The sequence below is a fragment of the Stegastes partitus genome, unplaced genomic scaffold (assembly GCF_000690725.1).
Source record: "Stegastes partitus isolate 25-593 unplaced genomic scaffold, Stegastes_partitus-1.0.2 Scaffold290, whole genome shotgun sequence".
In the NCBI taxonomy this organism is placed as follows: Eukaryota; Metazoa; Chordata; class Actinopteri; family Pomacentridae; genus Stegastes; species Stegastes partitus.
The window spans coordinates 482228-502799 of record NW_007578021.1 but is presented as its reverse complement, the minus strand read 5'-3'; the positions used below and the strand labels follow the sequence as shown (position 1 = coordinate 502799).

At 39.6% G+C, this 20572-nt stretch overlaps 1 protein-coding gene across 5 annotated transcripts in view; it reads right to left on the bottom strand.

Annotated features, from left to right (window-relative positions):
• ptpn12 (protein tyrosine phosphatase non-receptor type 12) overlaps positions 1-17003 on the bottom strand; it is a 61310-nt gene extending 44307 nt beyond the window's left edge. For all 5 annotated transcript variants that reach the window (XM_008282942.1, XM_008282941.1, XM_008282943.1 and 2 more), the window contains exon 1: positions 16428-17003. In XM_008282942.1, the coding sequence (XP_008281164.1) occupies positions 16428-16529 (102 nt within the window). In that variant the 5' untranslated portion in view covers positions 16530-17003. The remainder of the gene's footprint in view (positions 1-16427) is intronic.
• Between the last annotated feature and the right edge of the window lie 3569 nt (positions 17004-20572).

Sequence of the window (20572 nt, the reverse complement as noted above, 5' to 3'; positions counted from 1 at the left end):
CATTCTATAAAAAACTAAGAATGTGTTTTCCACCTCTAATTGTACTCGCAGTTGACACAAGACGATAAGTATTGGTTTCACTGCAACCCTATGGTTTAGTAAAAAGATTACACTATTGTACATTTTAACCAACGAAAACAAATTGGAGTGACTGAAGTGGCAAAAGTGTCTTGGGATGTTTCTTAGAGTTTGATGGATATCCGACAGATATGAGACAGCTGAGAGTTTGTGGTAAACAGACAATGGGCAGATTCTATCCTTCACTTATTGTGTATTGTACAAATCCACTTTTGGTTGATCACACGAAGCCTGTGTAAATTATTTGATTTGTCTTCCCTTACTTGGAAAAAAAATGTAAAATTGTAAATTTTACATATGGAAATCTTTGTATGGTATTCTTTTTTTCAACCTTTTTATTTTTATTTATTGCATTTTTTCATATAATTATTTATTTTGTGCGCTTGCTACTGTGGTAAAACAATTTCCCTTGTGGATCATTCAAGTTTATCTAAGTCTAATATACATCTAAAGCATCATTATGAATAAAAAAAAAAGTGCACCCTATACATGCGCCACTTTCTCTTTACTTTCCATTGTCCTACAGACAAAACTCTTGTTTGTTACATAAAATAAAAGAAACAGACAAACACAAACGCACAAAAGACTGTGTGTACACTCTCACTCCTAACAGCTATGCTTCAAGGAAGCAAAGGAAAGACAAGAAAGAGCCAGAGTGTTGTCTTTGCCTGATGCTCTGTATTTTTATCAAACAAACTAATAAGAGAGTATGGAAAAGGAGGAAAGAGAGGAAAGAGGAAAAATAGAAAAAAAAGCAAATGGGGACAGTGGGGAGAGATGGGGAGGGAGAATGGAGGCGAAGGACGAGAGGAGAGTGGAGGCTTTTAAGAGGCTCTTGGTAACTAAGCTAATGGGTTCTTTTATTCGTTGTTTCTGTCGTTCATTCACACGCTCCCTTTACACACTCTGTCGCTTCACACTAACGTCTGCTCTGAATGGAGAGGGTGGCTGCACAGAAAGGAGGCAACGAAAAGTAAATATCTTTGTTGCTATCACAACTCAAGTGTGCTCCCCTATTCAATTCTTGGTTTGTTATCCAACAGTGCATCAGTTACTGCAAAATTACAACAAGCCATAGAAAACAATGACATCCGCAGAAGAAAAGAAAGAGGGAATAGGGAGAGAGGTATTATAGCAGGGCAGTCTTTGAATTTCTGCGTCTAATGTTTTAGGGCTATATATACTGATTATTTTATTGACTTATCACAATTTCTCAAAGCTAAACATCCTCCATCGGCTGGATGCAGTTGATTCTTTTTTTTGATTAACTGATTACTCAATCTACAAAACCATGTAAAATAGTAACAAAACAAAACAAAAAAGGCCTATCACTAATTCCAAGAGTGCAAGGCAATACCTTTAAAATATTTGTTTTGTCTGATTAGAAACACAACACCAGCAGATGTTGAATTCAGAATTACATAAAAGAGAGAGAAGCACATATTCTCACATTTGAGAAAAGGGGACCAGGTGTGAATACCGCCTCACAATATTTATCAGTTAACAAAAAGGCAAACCCCGACGGTGGGCTTTGAAGGCATGCTAAAATCAAATTATACTATTTATCAGAGCCAGAAACTGTAAAAAGAATAAGTACCGTCATAACTTTCCATCTGTCCTTGAACAACTCATCTATGATGTGCTGTTTCTTCTGAACATTAACAAAATTCAAGCTAAAAATCATAATATTTGCTATACATTCCTCATTTAAAAATTTGCCAAAAAAAGAAAATAATAATTTGCATTAACAAAATTATAGAATAACTACAAAATTCTGCACTCTGTGGCACAACCGTGACACCATTAGTGACTCGGTTGCAAGCAACAATCACATGACTTAAATTCAAAGACATTTCTCTTTTAAAAATTTGCTAAAAATAACTTGCTTACAGGAACCTGATTTTGTAAAAACAAAAGTCTGCGCGCCATTAGTCAAGAGTCATGGGACAAACATTCAGGGACTTTTTGGCTGAACTGGGTTGAACTGCAGGCTGTGTTTACATAAAGCAGATAGGAGCCAAGAATGAAACCAATTAAAAAGGTAAATAGTAAAAAAAATAAAGCCTGCATAGTTACCAGGGTTTTGTTGTTGTTTTTTTACTTTAACTGCAAAAAACTTGTTTAAATTATCTGTACTAGCAACCATGGATTTGTCGTTTCCATTGAGGCACAGGACTTTATATTGCAGGAAAAACTAGCTCACAGTGAGAAAAAAACACGTGACAGGAGCCAAATATCAACCAGAAACTGTTTGGGTTCAAAGGGACGAATGAACTTGCTGGCATCAAAGTGTACAAGTGGTCCTCCTTCTCACTGGTGCTGATCTTGAATTGATATACAACAACGCAGTGAAATCTCTTGCATGTCTCGTAGCTTTTAATTACATTTTTGTGAAAGCACAGGCACAAACCACCACAGGAAATGCTCCTTTTCTCAGAAAAGCAGAGAAACCAAAACACCAGAAAGCTCTCTCAGGTGAGAAAATTCCAAACACAAAAAGAACTTTCTATGGTTTTTACACATGTAAAAATAACAGTGCACCGAAACCACCTACGCAGCACTGTTGTGGTTGTTTGCAAAATGTATGCAGCTGATGAGCTTAATTTCAGCTGCTACTGGGTAAAATGATGTTGCACTTTCGTTGCCTCTTTAGATCGACTAGATCGCAGCAAGTTTCTCACATTGCTTCTGATCCTTCTACGCTCTGTTTCTACCTTTCTGCTTCCTTCTGTTTTAATTACTTTCTGACTTCCGATCACTCTGAGAAGTTAAACAGCATGACTGAGTCGGCCAGTTTCCTGTGAACGCTCGACTTCCACTGCCCCGCACACACACATGCAGGGCGGTGCCCCCCAAAAGCCCGGTGCCGGCTTCATAGACCCCCACCAGGGTGTGACTGAGTCATGTGTGCTCACAGACACATTTCTTCACAATGACTTGACTTGGCCTAAAATGACTTGAGGATGCCAGGGCAGTTACTGGGCAGACAGAGACAGATGGAGGGGAAAGAAAGAAAAAAAAGATTAGACAGATAGCAGGAAGAGATTTAAAAAATGCAGACAGAGAACCTGGTAGAGGCTGAAAGAGCGCCACAGAGGTAGAGATGTAGTTGTTGGTGGATCTAACCTACTTTCTGTCTCCTGGCTGAATAAGTCAGCATCGCTGTACTTCCCTGGCACACTGAATAATTCACACACACATACACACACACACACACAGAGAGAAACACATTCTGTTTCTTGAGCTCAGCAGTAAGCACTGATTGGCAGAAAATATGGTCTTCCTGCAGGAACGGTGGTGAAAAGGTTTCTGAGCATGTGTGCGGCCGGGAAGTGGGCTTGTTGAGTGTTAATGGCACAGAGGCTGTACCGACGGTCACCTTCCATGCAGACACACACACACACACAAGCTAAAATAGGTCACCCCTTACAATGCTCTCAGAAAAATCCATCTCCCGCGCTTCGAGCATGCAGGCAAAAGATGCACAGCAACAGCACCAACACTAAAAGGGTCTCGGCGAGTTTGTTGCTCTGCTTCTCTGCTTCTAACAATTCATTAAGCGTGATTGGTGTTCTCTCTGCATTTCTTTCTCTCTGTGTGACAGTAACGAGCCTGATCAGAAAAAGATGCTTAGTCGTATTTAGTTATATGGAGGAAGATGCGACCGCAGCACGCTTTTGATGCATTTAAAATTATTCCTCTGACCTCAAATCCTGCTTGCAGGTTTGAAAGGCAAGCTGTTAAAAAAAAATCCAATACTATGCTATGTGTCACAGCTGAAAACTGTAAAAACAGAAAGAATGGTGAGATTTTCGACTTTTTGGTGGTGCTTGAACTGATTATGTGTGATGCACAGCTGCGTCGGAAAACCCTCACCATTAGTCAACAGTCATGTGACAAAAATGTAGGGACTTTTCGGCTGAACTGGATTGACCTGCAGGCTGTGTATATACTGAGCAGATGGGAGACAAATATAGAAACACATTACAACTCTAAGTAGTCAAATAACTACAGCATGTAAAGTGCAGTCAGTAATGTATTTGTAATACTTGGGGGCAGCTAAAAAAAAGTTATTTCTACGGTTGTTTCGGTAAGTAAAGAACTGTTTTCAGACAACAGGTCCCTGTGTCAGGTGTCTATTATTAGTTTTCACACTTACACGGAGCTTATATAATCACTCTCTAACCAAGGAAATAACATCACACCACACCCTGGTTGCCGGCATGAGTCAGGGGTCCGGACCCAGTGTGTGAGATCTCGTCATGGGCTAAAGATGTTGACGATGAACATGTCACACATTCGTATGAGCTACCAAGCTGTGCACACTCATGCAAACACACAGACACACACACACGCTTTTACACTGTGCAGTCATTTCCACTTAACAGCTACTGGCCAATGTAGGTCAGTGGAGCACTGATAGCATGAGTGGGCAAGGACATTCACACACACACACACACACAGACACAAACAAACACTCAGGGGTATAACAGCCTGTCATTCACTGGCAACAAAGCAGAATGTGATTTCCTTCTATTAGCCATCAGGCCTCTCTTTCTCTCTGTCTGTCACTCATTCGTTTTCATTTCCTAATCATCTGGTAAAATCACTTCACACTGTTATACAAGTCAACGATGCAAGGCGTGACCAAGCATCAAGGAGGACGTTACAAACATCTCTGAAACAAAAGAACAACCTTTATTCACTAAAAGCAGCAGCTACTCAATGATGTAACCAACTCAAACCTGAGTCTGAACATGTGGCGGTGACTACATTTCATTGTCGTCTAAACTCTCACACTGAGAGCGGGAAGCACCTGTGCCGAACTGAGACGACCCGGTGCAACCAGCCATTTAAAACCAAAGTCACTTCTGGGTGCCCACTTCCTCTGGGACCTCCAGTGTCAGCCATGCATGTGCAGAGTGCAGCGTACAGTGGACTGAGACAGACAAACACAGAAAACACACTCGTGCTTCCTTTGACTAATGAGTCACCGTGATTGTGCTTTCGTGATGTCAAAAGACTAAACAAAGTGGACAATGAAAATAAAAAATTTAAAAAAGCAGAAGGAAGCAGAATGAAAAGAGACAGAGGGAGAGTGAGAGAAACTAAGTAGAAGCCAAGTAGAACCGGGGGAAGTGGATTATTAAATATCACAACACCATGTTTTAAACATATCAGTAGAAATGTAGATCATCCTGTTGCTTCCATTCGTCCATTTCTATAAATAGTTCAACCCATTGAAACCTAAGTTTTTCTCTCAACAAGTGTGAAGCATACATGTCGGTCTGGGTGATCCTACAATAGCGATAAGTTCTACTCAGAAATGTTTCTGTCTGTCAGGTGACAATTACACAATTTCTGTGTGTACACTTTTTTATTTGTGTGTTTTTCACTGCTGTGCAAACATAAAATGATTACCTGTGGACACTGATAAATAGGTTCAAGTGGTTCAATTGAAACTAAGTTTACTTTTCTGCTGGACTTCATTAAAAATAGGTCAGTAGAAATGATAACTAATGACTTATAGCAAGTGAAATGAAAAATGTTGCCACCCTGCTGCACTATGTACATGCATAATATACTTATTCAGGTCTCAGTGGGTTTATCTGGAAAAACAAAGCCTGCAGTTACAGGAAAAATGTAAATGACACGAAAGTTAAAGTTTGCGTGTCAATGAAGTGCTGAGTGGAAAAAGTTATGATGCATAAAAAGCATGTGACCAACATCACAAAAGTTCCTGATCCAAGGTAGAGAGAAAATTTTTGGTTAATTTTGCGAATAAAAAAAAAAAAAAATCAGTCCACTGACCCACCCCAGGGACAGGAAGGAGGGAAAGCAAAAAGAAGTGAATTGATAAAGATTTTTTAAAAATGTCGTAAAAAATGAAATCAGAACTTTCATTCATTAAGTGTCCTCCAATGAGACAGACTCGCTTCAGTTGTGCTTTTCTGCAGCTGACCGCCATGTGATTTGTTCTGTGAAGATCAGAATGACATCATTTTCACAGCATGACCTCCCCTCTGTCTTCGCTATATTCCATTTTTCTGAAGTAAATTTTAAAAATGACCAACTTCTAAACGCTATTGTATAATTTATAAATGTATGTGACGTGTTTTGATTTCCCTGGAAGTCACTGACTGCGCCGTACCACTTGAGCAAACAGGGTTAACATTTATTAGCTGGGTGGTAATTTCCCACTCTGGATCCAGGCCTGCAGCAGGAAGCAGATGTGGACAAACCTCATATAATCCCAATCATCTGGGACAGGGGCTCATTGTGCATTCAGTGTGTGTGTGTGTGTGTGTGTGTGTGGTGTTTGTGTAATAATCACTTTTCTGCTCAGATATTCACCATCTGTATCAAAGGTCAAACCGTTGACATTTTGTGGGGTTCTACACAAGTCGATGAAATCTGAACTGTAATGTGTGTTTCTGTGCATTCATTTAATATTCATTCATTTATAGTGTAAAATAATATAACAGGAAGAGATTCTTTTCTTCCGTGTGAGGGATCAAGGCCACCTCAGCAGGACGAATGCGTTGTCAAGTGTGAGTAGAGGCAGGTTAACGTATGTGAGCTGACGTGGACGATATGACTCCTCCATGAATCTGTTTCCTTTCCCATAAGTCATGCTTGACACACACCGGGCACTACTGCATAATTTCCTGAATGTTTGCGCATGTGGTCTCCTTATCTTGATCAATTAAGTTCTTCTGCCTTGTTGGTGGGTCAGCTAGCTTTCATCCTGTAAAGCCTCATGTGCACACACACACACTAACGCTAGAGTGGAAATATTGCGTCCCTTCTGAGAAACACCCGGCTTAGAAGCAAAGGGCTGGTTTCTGGGTTAAGCCGTGGGAAGGGGTGGGTGAGAACGAAGGAGGCTTGTGACACCAGAAGAAATTGGGAAGTCTTGCTGCTGAAGTAACACGAGGCGGGCTGACAGCGGTTGCCACACGCACTCTCACAAAAACAGCAGCCGACCCCTGTAGTGTACCCTACTGCACCCACGCACACAAACAAGCTAATAAAAGCACAGACGCACAAGGCCTCTCGTGTTTTTTAGCCAGTGATGGGCGAGAAGGCAACCATCAAAGCACTTTTTACTGTATAACCACCAAGAAAAAAGAACGTCTCACTGCTCTTGTTAGGGGCTGAAAAAACGACTTACAAATACTTGATAAAAAGTAGTTTGTGTAGCTCGTATTAAAACAGGACAAAAAACACACTTTTCATAATATAAATCGCTACTCAATGGGTCTTCCTCAGCTATCAGCTTTTATTTTTGCCTGAAATAGTTTTTGTAAGGAGCTGACTAACAATAACACATCATATACCCAACATTATGGTTTAATAAATTAAGACTAAGGTTAATGCTTCTGGTATATCCAGTACTCCTCCAGTTCTTCTGTGTTCAGAAGATCAGCAGTGAACTTGCGTATGTCCCCAGAGAGAGAGAAGGTGATCCATGCTTCAATATAACCCAGCACAGATGGCAAAATTTACCTAGCGTAAACCCTTTATGCTCACACATGCACAGCTCACATTAGGTAGTAACACAATTGACTCCAATAACGCCGACTCGGGCTGAACAGTTAATCGATGTTAAATCAAAATCGCAATTTAAAACAATGCAATAATGAAATTGCAAAGGCTGCAATATATGCCGTGCAGCCTTTCTGACCCGGGGTTTAAGCTGCCGTGTCAATGGTTTACAAATTCAAGCCATCCTTCTTGTGTGACAGTCACGCTTTTGATAACATCTTTAAGTAACGTCCCATCTCCAGTGCTAAGTCTTCCAGACAGTGAATATTGCAGTGATGCTTAACTGTAAAAATTATATCGCAAATCAAATCGCAATTAGATATGTTCATCAAGTCATTCAGCTCCAGTGCCTACATGTCAATACAGCGCCAATTCACAACAACAGTTATCCCCAGGCACTTCAAAAAGTAGGTCAAGACCGTACAATATTATATTATATAAAGAAACAAGTCGAACAATTCCCTGTGAGAAGGCAGAAAATCTGAGTATTTTGAGTACGTGAAACAGTAACACACCCCTAAAACACACCAGAAACAACAGCACAGGACCCCGGCATATAATGAAAAAAAAAAACTATTTTCTCTCTCATTCCCATCTTTCTGAGTTTAAAGACACTTCAACTTTATTTTTTCTTCATATCGTTTCTCATTATTTAGAAAAACAATCGCAGGAACCTGACAACTTGAAAAATAAGCAGCCTGCGTTCTGCTTACCCGAGCCCTCCAGCTCATTTTCAACAAGCCTGACTGATGAGTTTGAAAATGAGAACCTAGCATACCGTACATTCTACAGGCTGTACATTATCTCACCAAAAGAGAGATCACTCCCATGAAGACTGCAAAAAAGCATGCCACTCCTCCCTTGAAAACACACACTTTGCCTGCCTGTTAAACCCACAACCCCCCGGTAGGTTTGAAAGGCAAAGGAGTTTTTTTTTTTAATCACCCAAATTATACCATTTACTATAGAAAGAAACTGTAACAACAGCAAGAATGATAAACTTCCTGGTAGTCTTTGAACTAACTGTGCATTACTTTCAGTTTGAGTGGGAAAAATAGCCAAGTCTAAGTTAAAAATCATCATCATAATCAGTCTGTTCTACATGTTTCATTTAAATTTTTGGCCAAAAACAAAAAAGTTTGTTTTACCAGCTTCTGGATTAAAAAAAAAAAAACAAGAAATGGAGAAGTCATGGCTGCCTCAGCTGTAACCAACAGCTATATAACAAAAATATAGTGACTTTCAGGTAAGTAGTAAAATATCTACAGTATAGAGAGCCACCTTTTTTTGTATTGCTAACACCTGTGGCCATCTGGAAAAATGTTGTACATGTGGATTCCAAGTTTCTTTGTCAAAATGATTAATCAAAGAAATGAAGCTTCTGTTGTTTCTATTTTTATGATTAATGACACTATAACTTTGTTATACTGCATGAAAGCCATTTGAGTTTTCTCTACCATTGTTGTGCTGTTTCTATAGAGGTGCAGAACGTTACATTGCCATGAAAAATTAGGCCAAAATAAGTAAATATGTGACAAAAAAAGACCTGAAATGGCTTTGCGTTCAAGGGGTTAAAACAAAAAGGGTCTTCAGATTAGACACTAAAGGTACACACAGACACACACTCACACACACACAACATATTTTTTTTTAAATAAGGGGAAGCCCCCTGGTGAAGTGGAAATTGTTACTTCACACAAGCACAAGCCCACAAGAACATACACACAAGCATGTTTGGCAGTGTCACATCTCCTTTTCTTGCCTCCCCTCTGAGTGTTTTATGTCTGCCCGACAGGACACTTTAGAGAAGCGAGTGTGTTTGCACTTTTCACTTTCTTTGATGTGCTGTTTGGGAGTAATCTGCTTGCAAAGGTGTGGTAGAAACACACACACTGAACTCCTATGCTTAAACCCTGTCTAGACTACAATACTGAGCCCAGTGTTCTCATGCTAGTGAAACACTATCAGAGTTAGTAGGATGACACAGGTAACACATCACACAGATCTCTGTTTCATTTTGCTTCCAGCCGTGCGGTTTGATTCCTGTCTCTATGTCAGCCTGCTTTAACAGCTTCTCATTTCCGACTTCAACCTCTTGCTGACGATTTTTATACATCTATAAAGACTGTTCATATTCAGGCTGCTGTTCATGTGCCACATGAGGGTACTTGGCACATGAGAAGGCATCAAAATTGCAATGTGCTTGCAAAAAATGTGCTCTCGGCTTCATGTTCAACAAAAGGCGTAGGGGGGAATGATTCACATGATTCTTTGAGTCTATTATTCTCTAATGATTCAAAAATGTCAAACATCTATTTTTGTAGAGTGGTGAAAAAGTTGTGTTTACGTAGGGAAAAAAACAGAAAATTCAACCTGAACAATGTGCAACACGTACCGGGAGTGGGTGATCCGACAGTCGTATATCGTGTATGATGTTAATTTGATTTGCTTTTGAGGGGAATTGCAAAGTTTACATTATCAACTAAATCAATAACAGCGCTGTTCACATTATTAATTGTGCCACAAATAGGATGTCTCTGCTTGGACACACTTCGTCTCATGGAGGTGCATCTTCTTGTGTGAACACATTAGAGCATGGTATACAAAGAGTAGCAGCTAGTGAACCAACACCTCAAAACGAAAGAGATCCAACCACAACTTCTGGTCAGGATAAAAAGTTTTTTTAACAGTTGTGACTCAGACAATGGATCCTAATTCTCCCACTAAATGTCGTGATGATTTTGTTGGTCAGATATCACACCCCTACTCGGCACAGACAAGAATTATCTTGCAGTTTCATTCTTAAAAAGGCGTGTGGGCACATTTTGGATTGAAAAACTTTGAAATTAGCTTTGCATGATAGCGGATTTCTTTCAAACATCCCCTTTCCTTACTCCAGAACATCCACATCCACTCATTCTTGCACTCAAAAAACACTTCATCAAACTACTTAAATCATTCCAAGACCACAAAAAGGCCAACACTTCACCCCAAAAGCTGCTGGTGGGTTTGAAAGGCATTCGTCTTTGTTTTTCATTCATTCATTTTAAAAAAATAAATAAATATCACTAAAAATAAATGGCTTGCTCTAACCAGAAAAACTAAAAAAATCAGCGCTCCTCAGTGCATGCGTGAAGACATTACCGACTCAGTTTTGACCATGACAAAAATACAGGGACGTTTCCACTGAACTGCAGGCTGCGTTTACACAGATAGGAGATAAGCATGGAAATGAATTAGAGATGCAAGTAGTGAAATATCTATAGTGTGTGGGGTGGCTATTTTTTCAGAATTGGTTACACCTGTGGCCACTTTAGTTTTTTCCTTGCATTGTAGCTGTATAAATCTGAGTTCTCTCTACTTCCAGCCATTGTTGTGCTGTTTCTATAGAGGTGCAGGACGTTATGTTAAAGTCAAAAATAAGCACACAGTAAGAAAAATGTAACGAGCAAAGAACACACAAAAGATGCTTGGGGTTTAGAGGGGTAAACCAGTTTCTACACTAGACTTTGATAGGTACTTCCTTTGCCCACGCACCACCTTTGCATCAACTTTCATGGAATCCGGCTTGGTGGTTTTTGTGCAATCCTTCTGATAGACAGAAAACAAACCAATGAACGGTAACGATAACAATACCTCCACCGAGACTCTGCTTCCTTTAGCGGAGGTAAGACAAGTTAGCTTAACTGCCAGTTATGTTTCGTATTGGATTTCAGTAGTTAAATTCCACGTCTTCTGTAATGCCATTATCACATTCGCAGTGTTTGGAAAACCACTGCCACTAGGGACCACCCTGCATAAATCCATGCATACAACAGAGTGATTTATTTTGGAATGAAGCATTCACTAAATGTTTCTATCAGGCTGCACGGTGTCCCACTACTTATAGAACGTTTCCCATAACATAGAGGTCACAAGCTCAATCCTTTCAGCTTGTATGTCTATCAACAGCTGTGTGTTCAATCAACTTGGCCTTGAACTGAACTCTATACTCTGACTGTACTAAAAGTATTACTGCTACAGCAACATATACCTAGTGTATAACTGTGTACAATAAATAAAGGTAACAGAGAACACTGCCTCTAGATCGCCAAACCAGAGAAAACAACCCATTCCCTGCCCACAGACACATCAGAACTGCAAAATACAGTCTCCAAGACAGCGAGCGCTTTCCCTGCAGAACAGTGAAGCTTGTTTCATGCAGCCAGATTTGTGAGTCAGCAGTAAAACTTGGGATGAATTTGGTCACAGCAGTACTTATGACAGTTTATCATTTTACACCCAATCCATTGTATTTGGATGTACTCATTACAATCAAAACATTAGCAGCAAAGGAAAAATACAAATTCACATTATAAAGGGGGTGGTCACGTAAAAAACTGCAAAGCCAAAGCCCTACAAAATGGATTATGGTGTGTCGTGATCAGTAGATGTGACTGGGTGCTCTTTACAGTGCTTTTAGCTGGACAGCTGACTAGCCTGCCAGCATCATGTGATATGTGGGACTGTCTTATAGTCGGGCCACTTCCAGTTTACCTCAGGCTAAATCTTCCAGACTTACAAAAGCAAATATTTTGTTGTCCTACTTTATATATTACTAACATTTATGCTTTAAAATATCGTACATTTAAAGCTCATCTATCTATTTCTCTTAAACGACAATTTATCCTCACATAAACAGTCACAAGCCTACATTTACAGAACTTTGAATTGCAGTATCTTTCTTCTTTGTCATGTTTATTTATTTATTTATTTTTTTGCTTTTTAGGCAACTTACTTTGCATTTTTTGTGTTCAACTCTGGGTAATTAAATGTAGTTACCTTTTACCTGCTGAATCATATGACATAATGTATAACATTATACTTGTTCCTGTGTTAAACAAATTTCACCAATTGCCAAACACTTTATCTTATCTTAAATTCTCTTCTCTGAATATGTCCATATTGTTGCTTCTGCAATCGACTATTTGTTGGGAAAAAAAAAACTCTCTTACATAAGTGCACTAATAGCTGGTTTGGAAAGTCGTGGGTTGACGGAGCCAGTTGATAACCACCCTTGTGAAACAAGTAAGATTGCCATTGTTTGGTTTTGCGGAACCAGCAACTGCACAGATGGACCAATTTTGCAGAACCTGCGTCATGGGACAGACTCCAGAACCCAACAGTACATATTTTGCCTTTTATCCAATTTGTATTTTTTGGATTAAGCCATCATCACCAGACCAGATTGGTTAAAATAATCATACTGTGTACCTTATACTGATGACATGTTTCGAGATATCATAGCTGGACCTTAAATCTTTCGAATTGCGACTGAAGCTCTGGCTGCCATTTGAATTCACCGACATTCAGTGCTGTTTAGTTCAACATTAACACATAATCTGTCACATACTCACCAGAAAACGGAAGATAGTTTGTCAAGAAATTATGTGCACATGCTGTCTACTATGTTTTATGTTTTTGAGGGTTTAGCAACATGTAATCCAGCTCTTAAAATGATTGTAGCACCAGAATTAGGACCAAAAATGTACCCAATTTACATCTTCACCTCTGCTTATCATGTTTCTGTTGGCAGTTCATAGGAGGTCCTGACATACTTATAGCATATGCCCAGTGCATACCTTGTAATTTGCCTCTACTGTATATGAAGGCCACTGAAATTAAATCTCTGTAAACAAAGACATGCTATTTACGACAGTCAAAATGGGTCACATGAATGTTTCTGATGGCGTCAAGCATCACATGATACTTCTCACATTTGGGTGGTAGCCAGGTAGAAAAAAAAATCTGTAGTGTCCCCCTTGCATCAAACAGTCAAAAAAGAGGACTGAACAAAGCGTATAATCTCTGACTCCTTGCCCCACCAGAGCCTGTAATTATGCCTATAAAACACATTCTATATATAAACAACAATAGGCAGTTAAAGTGGGTGTTATGTCAGGGTGTTCTGGTGAGTCAGTGCGCAGAGGAGCACACCCCATGCGCTTGCGGTATTGTGAGTTTGACTCCAGCAATTGAAAGCTTCACACAAGACTCGAAATTGGTACAACAGACTACCAGCAAATAGCTGAAGCACTTACTTAGATGTTGGCTGCGGCGGATGAGTTTTAATTGTGCTTGGTACGCTGGCACGCAGCCCACCTGTACTCAATCAGGACAAGTTTTCTGGCCTGCAAGCTGGCGTGTTTGTTAAATAATTTAGGTGGAACTCAACATTCAGAGGTTGGCAGCTGTGAGAGAACTTTCGCTTGAAGCCACACTACGACGTGAACGCCATAAAGCTTCCATTCAGCATATACAAAAATAGCTCGATTACTGTGATTAATCAGATCAAATTAATGCAGTTACAAGCCCCAATGATGAAGTTTACAAGAGCCGTTTAATAGTCAAGTTACTGTCTGGAGAGATGCATGATAGCCTAAAGGCTAACAGGAAATATGTTTCACTGTAGAGACGAATTATGGTATTTCATGGTAATAAATTCAAGGGGAACAACTGGCATCACACAAATAATCAAGAATCAAGGCACGATAAGCAGTCAATGGTGTCCTTTTAGTTTGAAAAAAAAGGGGGTTTCTGATCTAAATGATGCCAGTTTTAGTAGGGACGGATAGTTTGCTGGGAAAGCTGATAAACGGACACTCGTGTCAACAACCAGTTTTAATAGAACATTGCTTGTCCACCAGCAGAGGACTGTGGTTGTAGTAGGCGGTTTGGCTAGGTGTGGATGCTAATGTTATGAATGAGAAGTACGGTGGAGCTAAAAGAAGACCCTGCATTTAACTCTACATGATGACATTAAGGTAGAGAAACCAGGCGCCAATAAAAAAATTCATAAATCTATGCTCAGTCATAAGTTATACTTGACACACTGATATGCCACTTAAATGTCTATCGTATAATAGTTCACTTGTATCTCTGATGATGACATACATTATGAAATGAATGGTCTGTAAAAAAGTCAACAGCAGACTAGTCCCTGCTCCTTTGCTCCGTCCATAAAGCACTTCCTCTAACGCAGCCCAGTGCCCCTGGTAGTTTTTGCGCAACATCTCCCAACTCCCTGTTTTCTGGAGCTCACACTCAAAGCACAGAACAAGCCACCGGGACACAATCAGGCATAGTCGTGGAGCTCTACTTATTACAGAATTTGTTGATTTTCAGCAAGAGAGGCCTGTCAAATAATGTAGCCTTGATCCAAAGTTTGCCAAAGAGTTGACAAAGTTCCACTTTTAAAGCCAGAACAAAATGTTATGAAATGGGCCAAGAAAGAATGTTGCAAGCTCCAGCAAGCAGCTTGCATGAAGTAGGGAAGTAAGGAGTGTGTGTGTGTGTGTGTGTGTGTGTTTGTTTGTAACTGTAGGCAAGAGGAGAAAAAGTTAACCGTTCTAACTCTGATTATCTTCCTTCCTTCATAGAAAATCAAACTGCAATACAGTTAAACTAATGAAAACTTACAAACTTGCCTGAAAGATGTGTATTATAAAGAAAATCCAAACCTAACCTTCTACAAGCTGCTACTAGTGAACCTGTAACTCAGTTCTCCAGTGACTTACAGAGTTGCAAAATACAGACAGTAAATTCAACCTACAAGTATCCTGCTGTTGAACCAACTTCTCAAAACACATCCGAATCAAAGTCATTACAGCAAAAGGCTAATTAATGATACAAATGCTATTATAAATGTGCCATTCCTGTTGTGGCTATCCCAGCTATTTCACAAGCCTGGGAGAGGTCCTATTTTGAGTCCGGAGTTGCAACACAGTAACATCCAGTGATGCAGCAAGGGCAAACTTATGACTGCGGGTCAGCGATTATCATCAGACAAACAAAATATGTCACCAAAAAATGACTTTTCAGTTTCGAATGATCCTTCTCACGCGTGTTATGTACTTCCAAATGAATCAAAACCACAAACAAGACATGGCCGACGATTACAGAGAGATAGGATGAGAAAACAAAGGCTGGGTTTACACTAAGTTGCCTGTCTTTTATTTACACCTAGAGCAAAATTAATGCAACAACCCTACACTATATCCTGGCTTTACTTTGAACTGCTCCTTTCAGGGGGTGTAGTTTGTGGCGCCCTCAAATTTGATTGCGTTATTGTTGTGTGTCTAATATTTAGCAAATGTATGTGGGCGGCTTCATCATCCACTACAGTACAGATCTACCCAAAACCTTTACCAAATAAGTAAATGCAGTCATCCCATAAATATTTAATAGAGCTTTCAAGCATTACACCATGACAAAACTATGTACAGGAACACAGGAAAGCCATAGGAGATCATACATGCAATTAAGCTCAGTTCTGTGGATATTAACTGGTAATTAAGCATCTTAGGAGGACAATGAATCATGACACTGTACCCCAACAGCCATTTGGTTAACAGACAGTGAGCAATAGCCACAATAACACTGCACTTTAGCCCAGCATTCAGCTACAAGCTAAGCTGCTCCAGCAGCACGAATTAGCCCAGGGCTGGAGACAGACCTCAATGTGTCTTGTTTGCCTTTTTAATTTTAAAGAAACAGGAGTCGGTGGTGTTTCTGTGGTGTGGGAGACAATGCTAGGCCGCCATGTAAAGCCTGGAAATGGGAGGAAAAGGAAGAGGGCAGTGTGGCCGCCCCTGCCTCACCTCCTGGGGGATACAGTGAACCGGGAGACGGGGAAGGAGGGGGGGTGGGGACATGGAGGGTCAGTCAGTATGGAGGAAAAGGTGGAGAGGAGATAGCGGTCTGGGTGAGATAGACAGAAGATAAATAGAAGCTAGCTGTGGCTTCTGGTAATTTTGACCCACCATAAAGTCGCTGCCGAAGTTGTCCTCTCCCCTCTCCTCGTCCCCCTCGCTCATGGTCTTCACCCCCTGGATAAACTTTCTCAGGATGCCGGCTTGGTCCATCCTTCAGTCCTCTTGTAACGTATCCCGGTGGCTTTTCCTTAAAAAAAAAACTGTCTCCCAAACTAGCAGGGGGAGGAGAGATTTTAAAAATAAAACAAACGAGGGCACAAGGGAAAGGGAAGAGGGGGGAATAAATAAAAATAAATAAGCTTCACGGGTCCTCCCAGAGAGTCATCGTCGGCTCACAACACAACACCTTTTTTTTTTTTTTTTTATTATCGCCCCATGTTGTTTCTCCCTCTCCTTCTTTCTTCTGGACTGTTTTCACAACGACAGCCGTTAGTCCCGGAGAAAAGCAGCAGCGGCCCGGTTTTGTGCCCCAGAAACAAGTTTACAACCGCGGCGGGATGTAAAGTGTAAACACTAGGCCCTGCAAGAAAAGAAAAATAAAGAAAAAAGACAAAAAGCCCGGTGTGGTCAGTCTATCTACCCCTCCCTGTCTACCTCGGGTGCCACATTCACACACTGCTGCTCGTTATTCGCTACTGGGGAACATCCGGACTGGGCAAAGCCAACGCAGGCACAGGCCCTCCCCTTCCAGGATACAGCGGTCACTGATTGGACAGTCGAGACCAGGAATTAGAACTTCATTGGCTATTGGGGATGTAGCTCGAGCAAATAGTCAAGTCTGATTGGATAGAATGTGTGTCAGTCGGTTGGTCGCGTTTCGTCATCGTCAAAGTGAATTGCATGAATTCGATTAAAATAAAATAAAATAAAATAAAAATAATTCAGTCATCATTGTCAAAATTACTGTCTAGGTTCAGTTAAAATGAAACATAATAAGATAAGTTTGTTTTAAGATACGACAAACAAACAAAAATTACTATATAAGAAATGTAAGGACTGATTCTATCATCTTTACGGATTTGTGATTGTCAACCTTCATTTAACTTACATAATATATATGTTATAAAGTAGTTACTACTTAAGTTTAATCCGAAAAAAGACTACAAAAGATATTTAAAATTTAAATATATATATTTGTTATGTTTCAGCACTGTTAAAATGACCACATAAGTTTAATTATGCTAAAAAAAAAAAATTAAATTAAATTTAAAAAAAAATTCTAAATAAGTTTGATTATATATATATATAAATGTTACTGAATAGAAGAGTAAATATTCAATCTAAATGTGTGTAATATTGGCTCATCATCAAAACTATGACCTTGGCTTGAATAAAATAAAGCTGTAGTTTTTTTTTTAAAGTTACTCCGATAGAAAATTAAAACCATGATTAAATTACTACAAAAGAAAAAGAAAAATTAAATCTTAATGCGTGCCTGTCATTTTTATACATTTCCTCACTGTCAAAATGAGGTAAATCAGGATCAAATAAAATAGAACAAATTATTATGTAGGTTTGATTTAAAAACCAAACCAAAAATATATTACAATATAACTAATAGATAGATAGATAGATAGATAGATAGATAGATAGATAGATAGATAGATAGATAGATAGATAGATGTAAAGCTCTGAATGAAGAAGCTGCACAACCTGCAGATTAACGGGTCAGATATATAATCTGGATTACGATATTGCCAGAAATAGACACAAACAAATGTATCATGTAACTTTCCCCTTTATGGTCACATGGCTATATAATTCTCTCGTATGTGCAAGTGTGTGTTTAGATAATACGCTGTGTCACGTACTCACTTTTGCAGCGGTGATGCAAATAAATCTGAATTTAAAGAAACACAGAGTGAAGTTCCTGTCGTCATTATTATGGTAGAGGTGCCATAAGCTGTTGTACTATACCATGAAATGTGACAGTATTAGTACTAGCAGCAGATTAATATTGTATACGTATTACATCATTATGTTTAGGGATGCTAATTTCAGCATCCAGATCATTTAAATTTGATGTAACTGACAAAGTGACGAGAAAAAGAGCGACACAGATAAAGAGGAGAACAGAGGAAGCAAATTGGTATTCTGGATAGAGCTGTCGGGGGGACGGGAACTCAATAGACACTTATGCATGATGAACTGTCTTCCAATAAACACACACAAGGAGAGAGGGGAATCGAGTCACTTTGTTTTCCTTTAGTTCTACCAGTGACAACAAACAAACCCATCCATTCAGTGTGAGTAAGAGGGAGAAGGAGAGGGGACGCTGTCACTGAGCCAACAAGCTTTTTACTCACACAAACTGCTTGTTGTTGCCCTTGTCTTGAAACTTATTTGCTTGTTATCCCAGTAAATATTCAGTGTTTTCTTTGTTTTCTTTCCCCTCTATCCCTGTGTTTTTGCTGTGTCCTCATTTAGCAGATTCATTTTGTGTCAGATAACAGAAGCTTCAGCTGCTTCCCTCTTCTTATAATTTCATTTTTTCCCTCGTCTTTCTTTACCCTCTGAACCCACGAAAAATCACTGGCAGTTTTGAAAGGCATCGTCAGAGCCAAAAAGTGCAAAAACAGAAAGAATCATTGGATTTCCAGCTCTGTGCCAGTACATAAAATAATCATATGCGATGTATGGACCGAGAAATCCTACTTGTAAATAGGCTTGGTCAAAAAGGCGTTTTGTAGCATGTGGAACCCTCAATTTTCCCCAATGTTGGTAACATCTAGGATGATGGTGTCCAAGTTGATTTAATCTCAGAGGGTGAACTGACTCAAATCTAACCATCCTTAGTTGTGCACTGAAAGAGATCTATGCTTGTGAGTGTATATTAAGACTGCAAATATTGATTATTTTCATTATTAAATCATCAGCCTATAGTTTTCTTAAATGTTATTATTTGTCCATTGAAGGTCCTTAAATTGCAAACACGTCCAAGGCGACATATTATTTATTCCAGCCAACACTTCAAAATCAAAGAAAGTTGCTGATCAATATCCTATTAATCGACTAACGAATTAATCTACAAATTGTTTCAGCTCCAGTGTGCAGTAAGTTTGAGCATCTGTGATCTTAATTCTGAATTAATTCGACTTTGCTGTACACACAACAAATCCTGTACTGAAAACCAGTAAAAAAAAATGGAGTTATATAGGATTTGATCAAGGCTTGTGCTTGTGTACATTCATGTCATCAACGTCATTTTAACTTTAATCATAACTTACAATAAATTACTTTAATCTGCTACTTACAGCTACAGACAGTAAAGTCTTGATTATGTTGAATATTTGCCTAATAGTGTAGTAGTAGTATTGTCTTTATGCATACAGGACTGTCTATAAAGTGCAATTACAAAGTATTTAGGACAAACAAACTTAAGGTTTATTAGGTTTTATGCAAATCTCACTTTAAATTTGCCTCTATTATTCAAAAGTTGCTGCTCTGATGTCTTGCATGCGTCCTTTTATGTTTAAACGCCTTCTCTTTTAATGAAACATGTATATATACGTGTACGACAAGCTCCTTTTTTGGGTTTTTCTCATGAGGCTGTATTAAGAAGTGTAATTATGGAGCTGAAATTATTCGTCTGTGTGTGTCTGTGATGAGATTTGCTTCTTCCCTCCACAGTTCATTAGAAACAGGTCAAGCAGACGGAGGACATGAACACACACCAAACAGAACTCTGTGGTCTACTGTACTCTGTCTGTGTGTGTGTCTTGTGGCTGTATGGAGGATAATATTTTAAGATTGACCTCGTGGCCTCTGCTCTGTAACTTCCTTTTCTCAGCGCTGGCTCTGGTTGCCGCGTACCGCATCTGACCCTGACCTCCGACCTGCGCGTGGAGGAGAAGGGAGACACAATTTCACAACAGGGATCGATTACATATCATATTATTATTACCCTTTAACTAATTTCCTTTGCCTGTCCAGCTCTATCCCCCTTCTCAACAGCGAGTCTCTCTAAACTTCCTCCTCTCTCACTCCCCCTCTTTTCATCTCTCTCTCTCTCCTCCTTTCTCCTCTTTTTTATTCTCTCTTTTTTCTCTCTCTTTCTGGAATGTGCTGTTCAGAAGCAGCTGAGTGGAGGAATGTTGCTGTAACAAGCCCATGCACAACCCCTAGGTAGGGAGGCTCCCTGCACACACACACACACACACACACACACACACACACACACACACACACACACA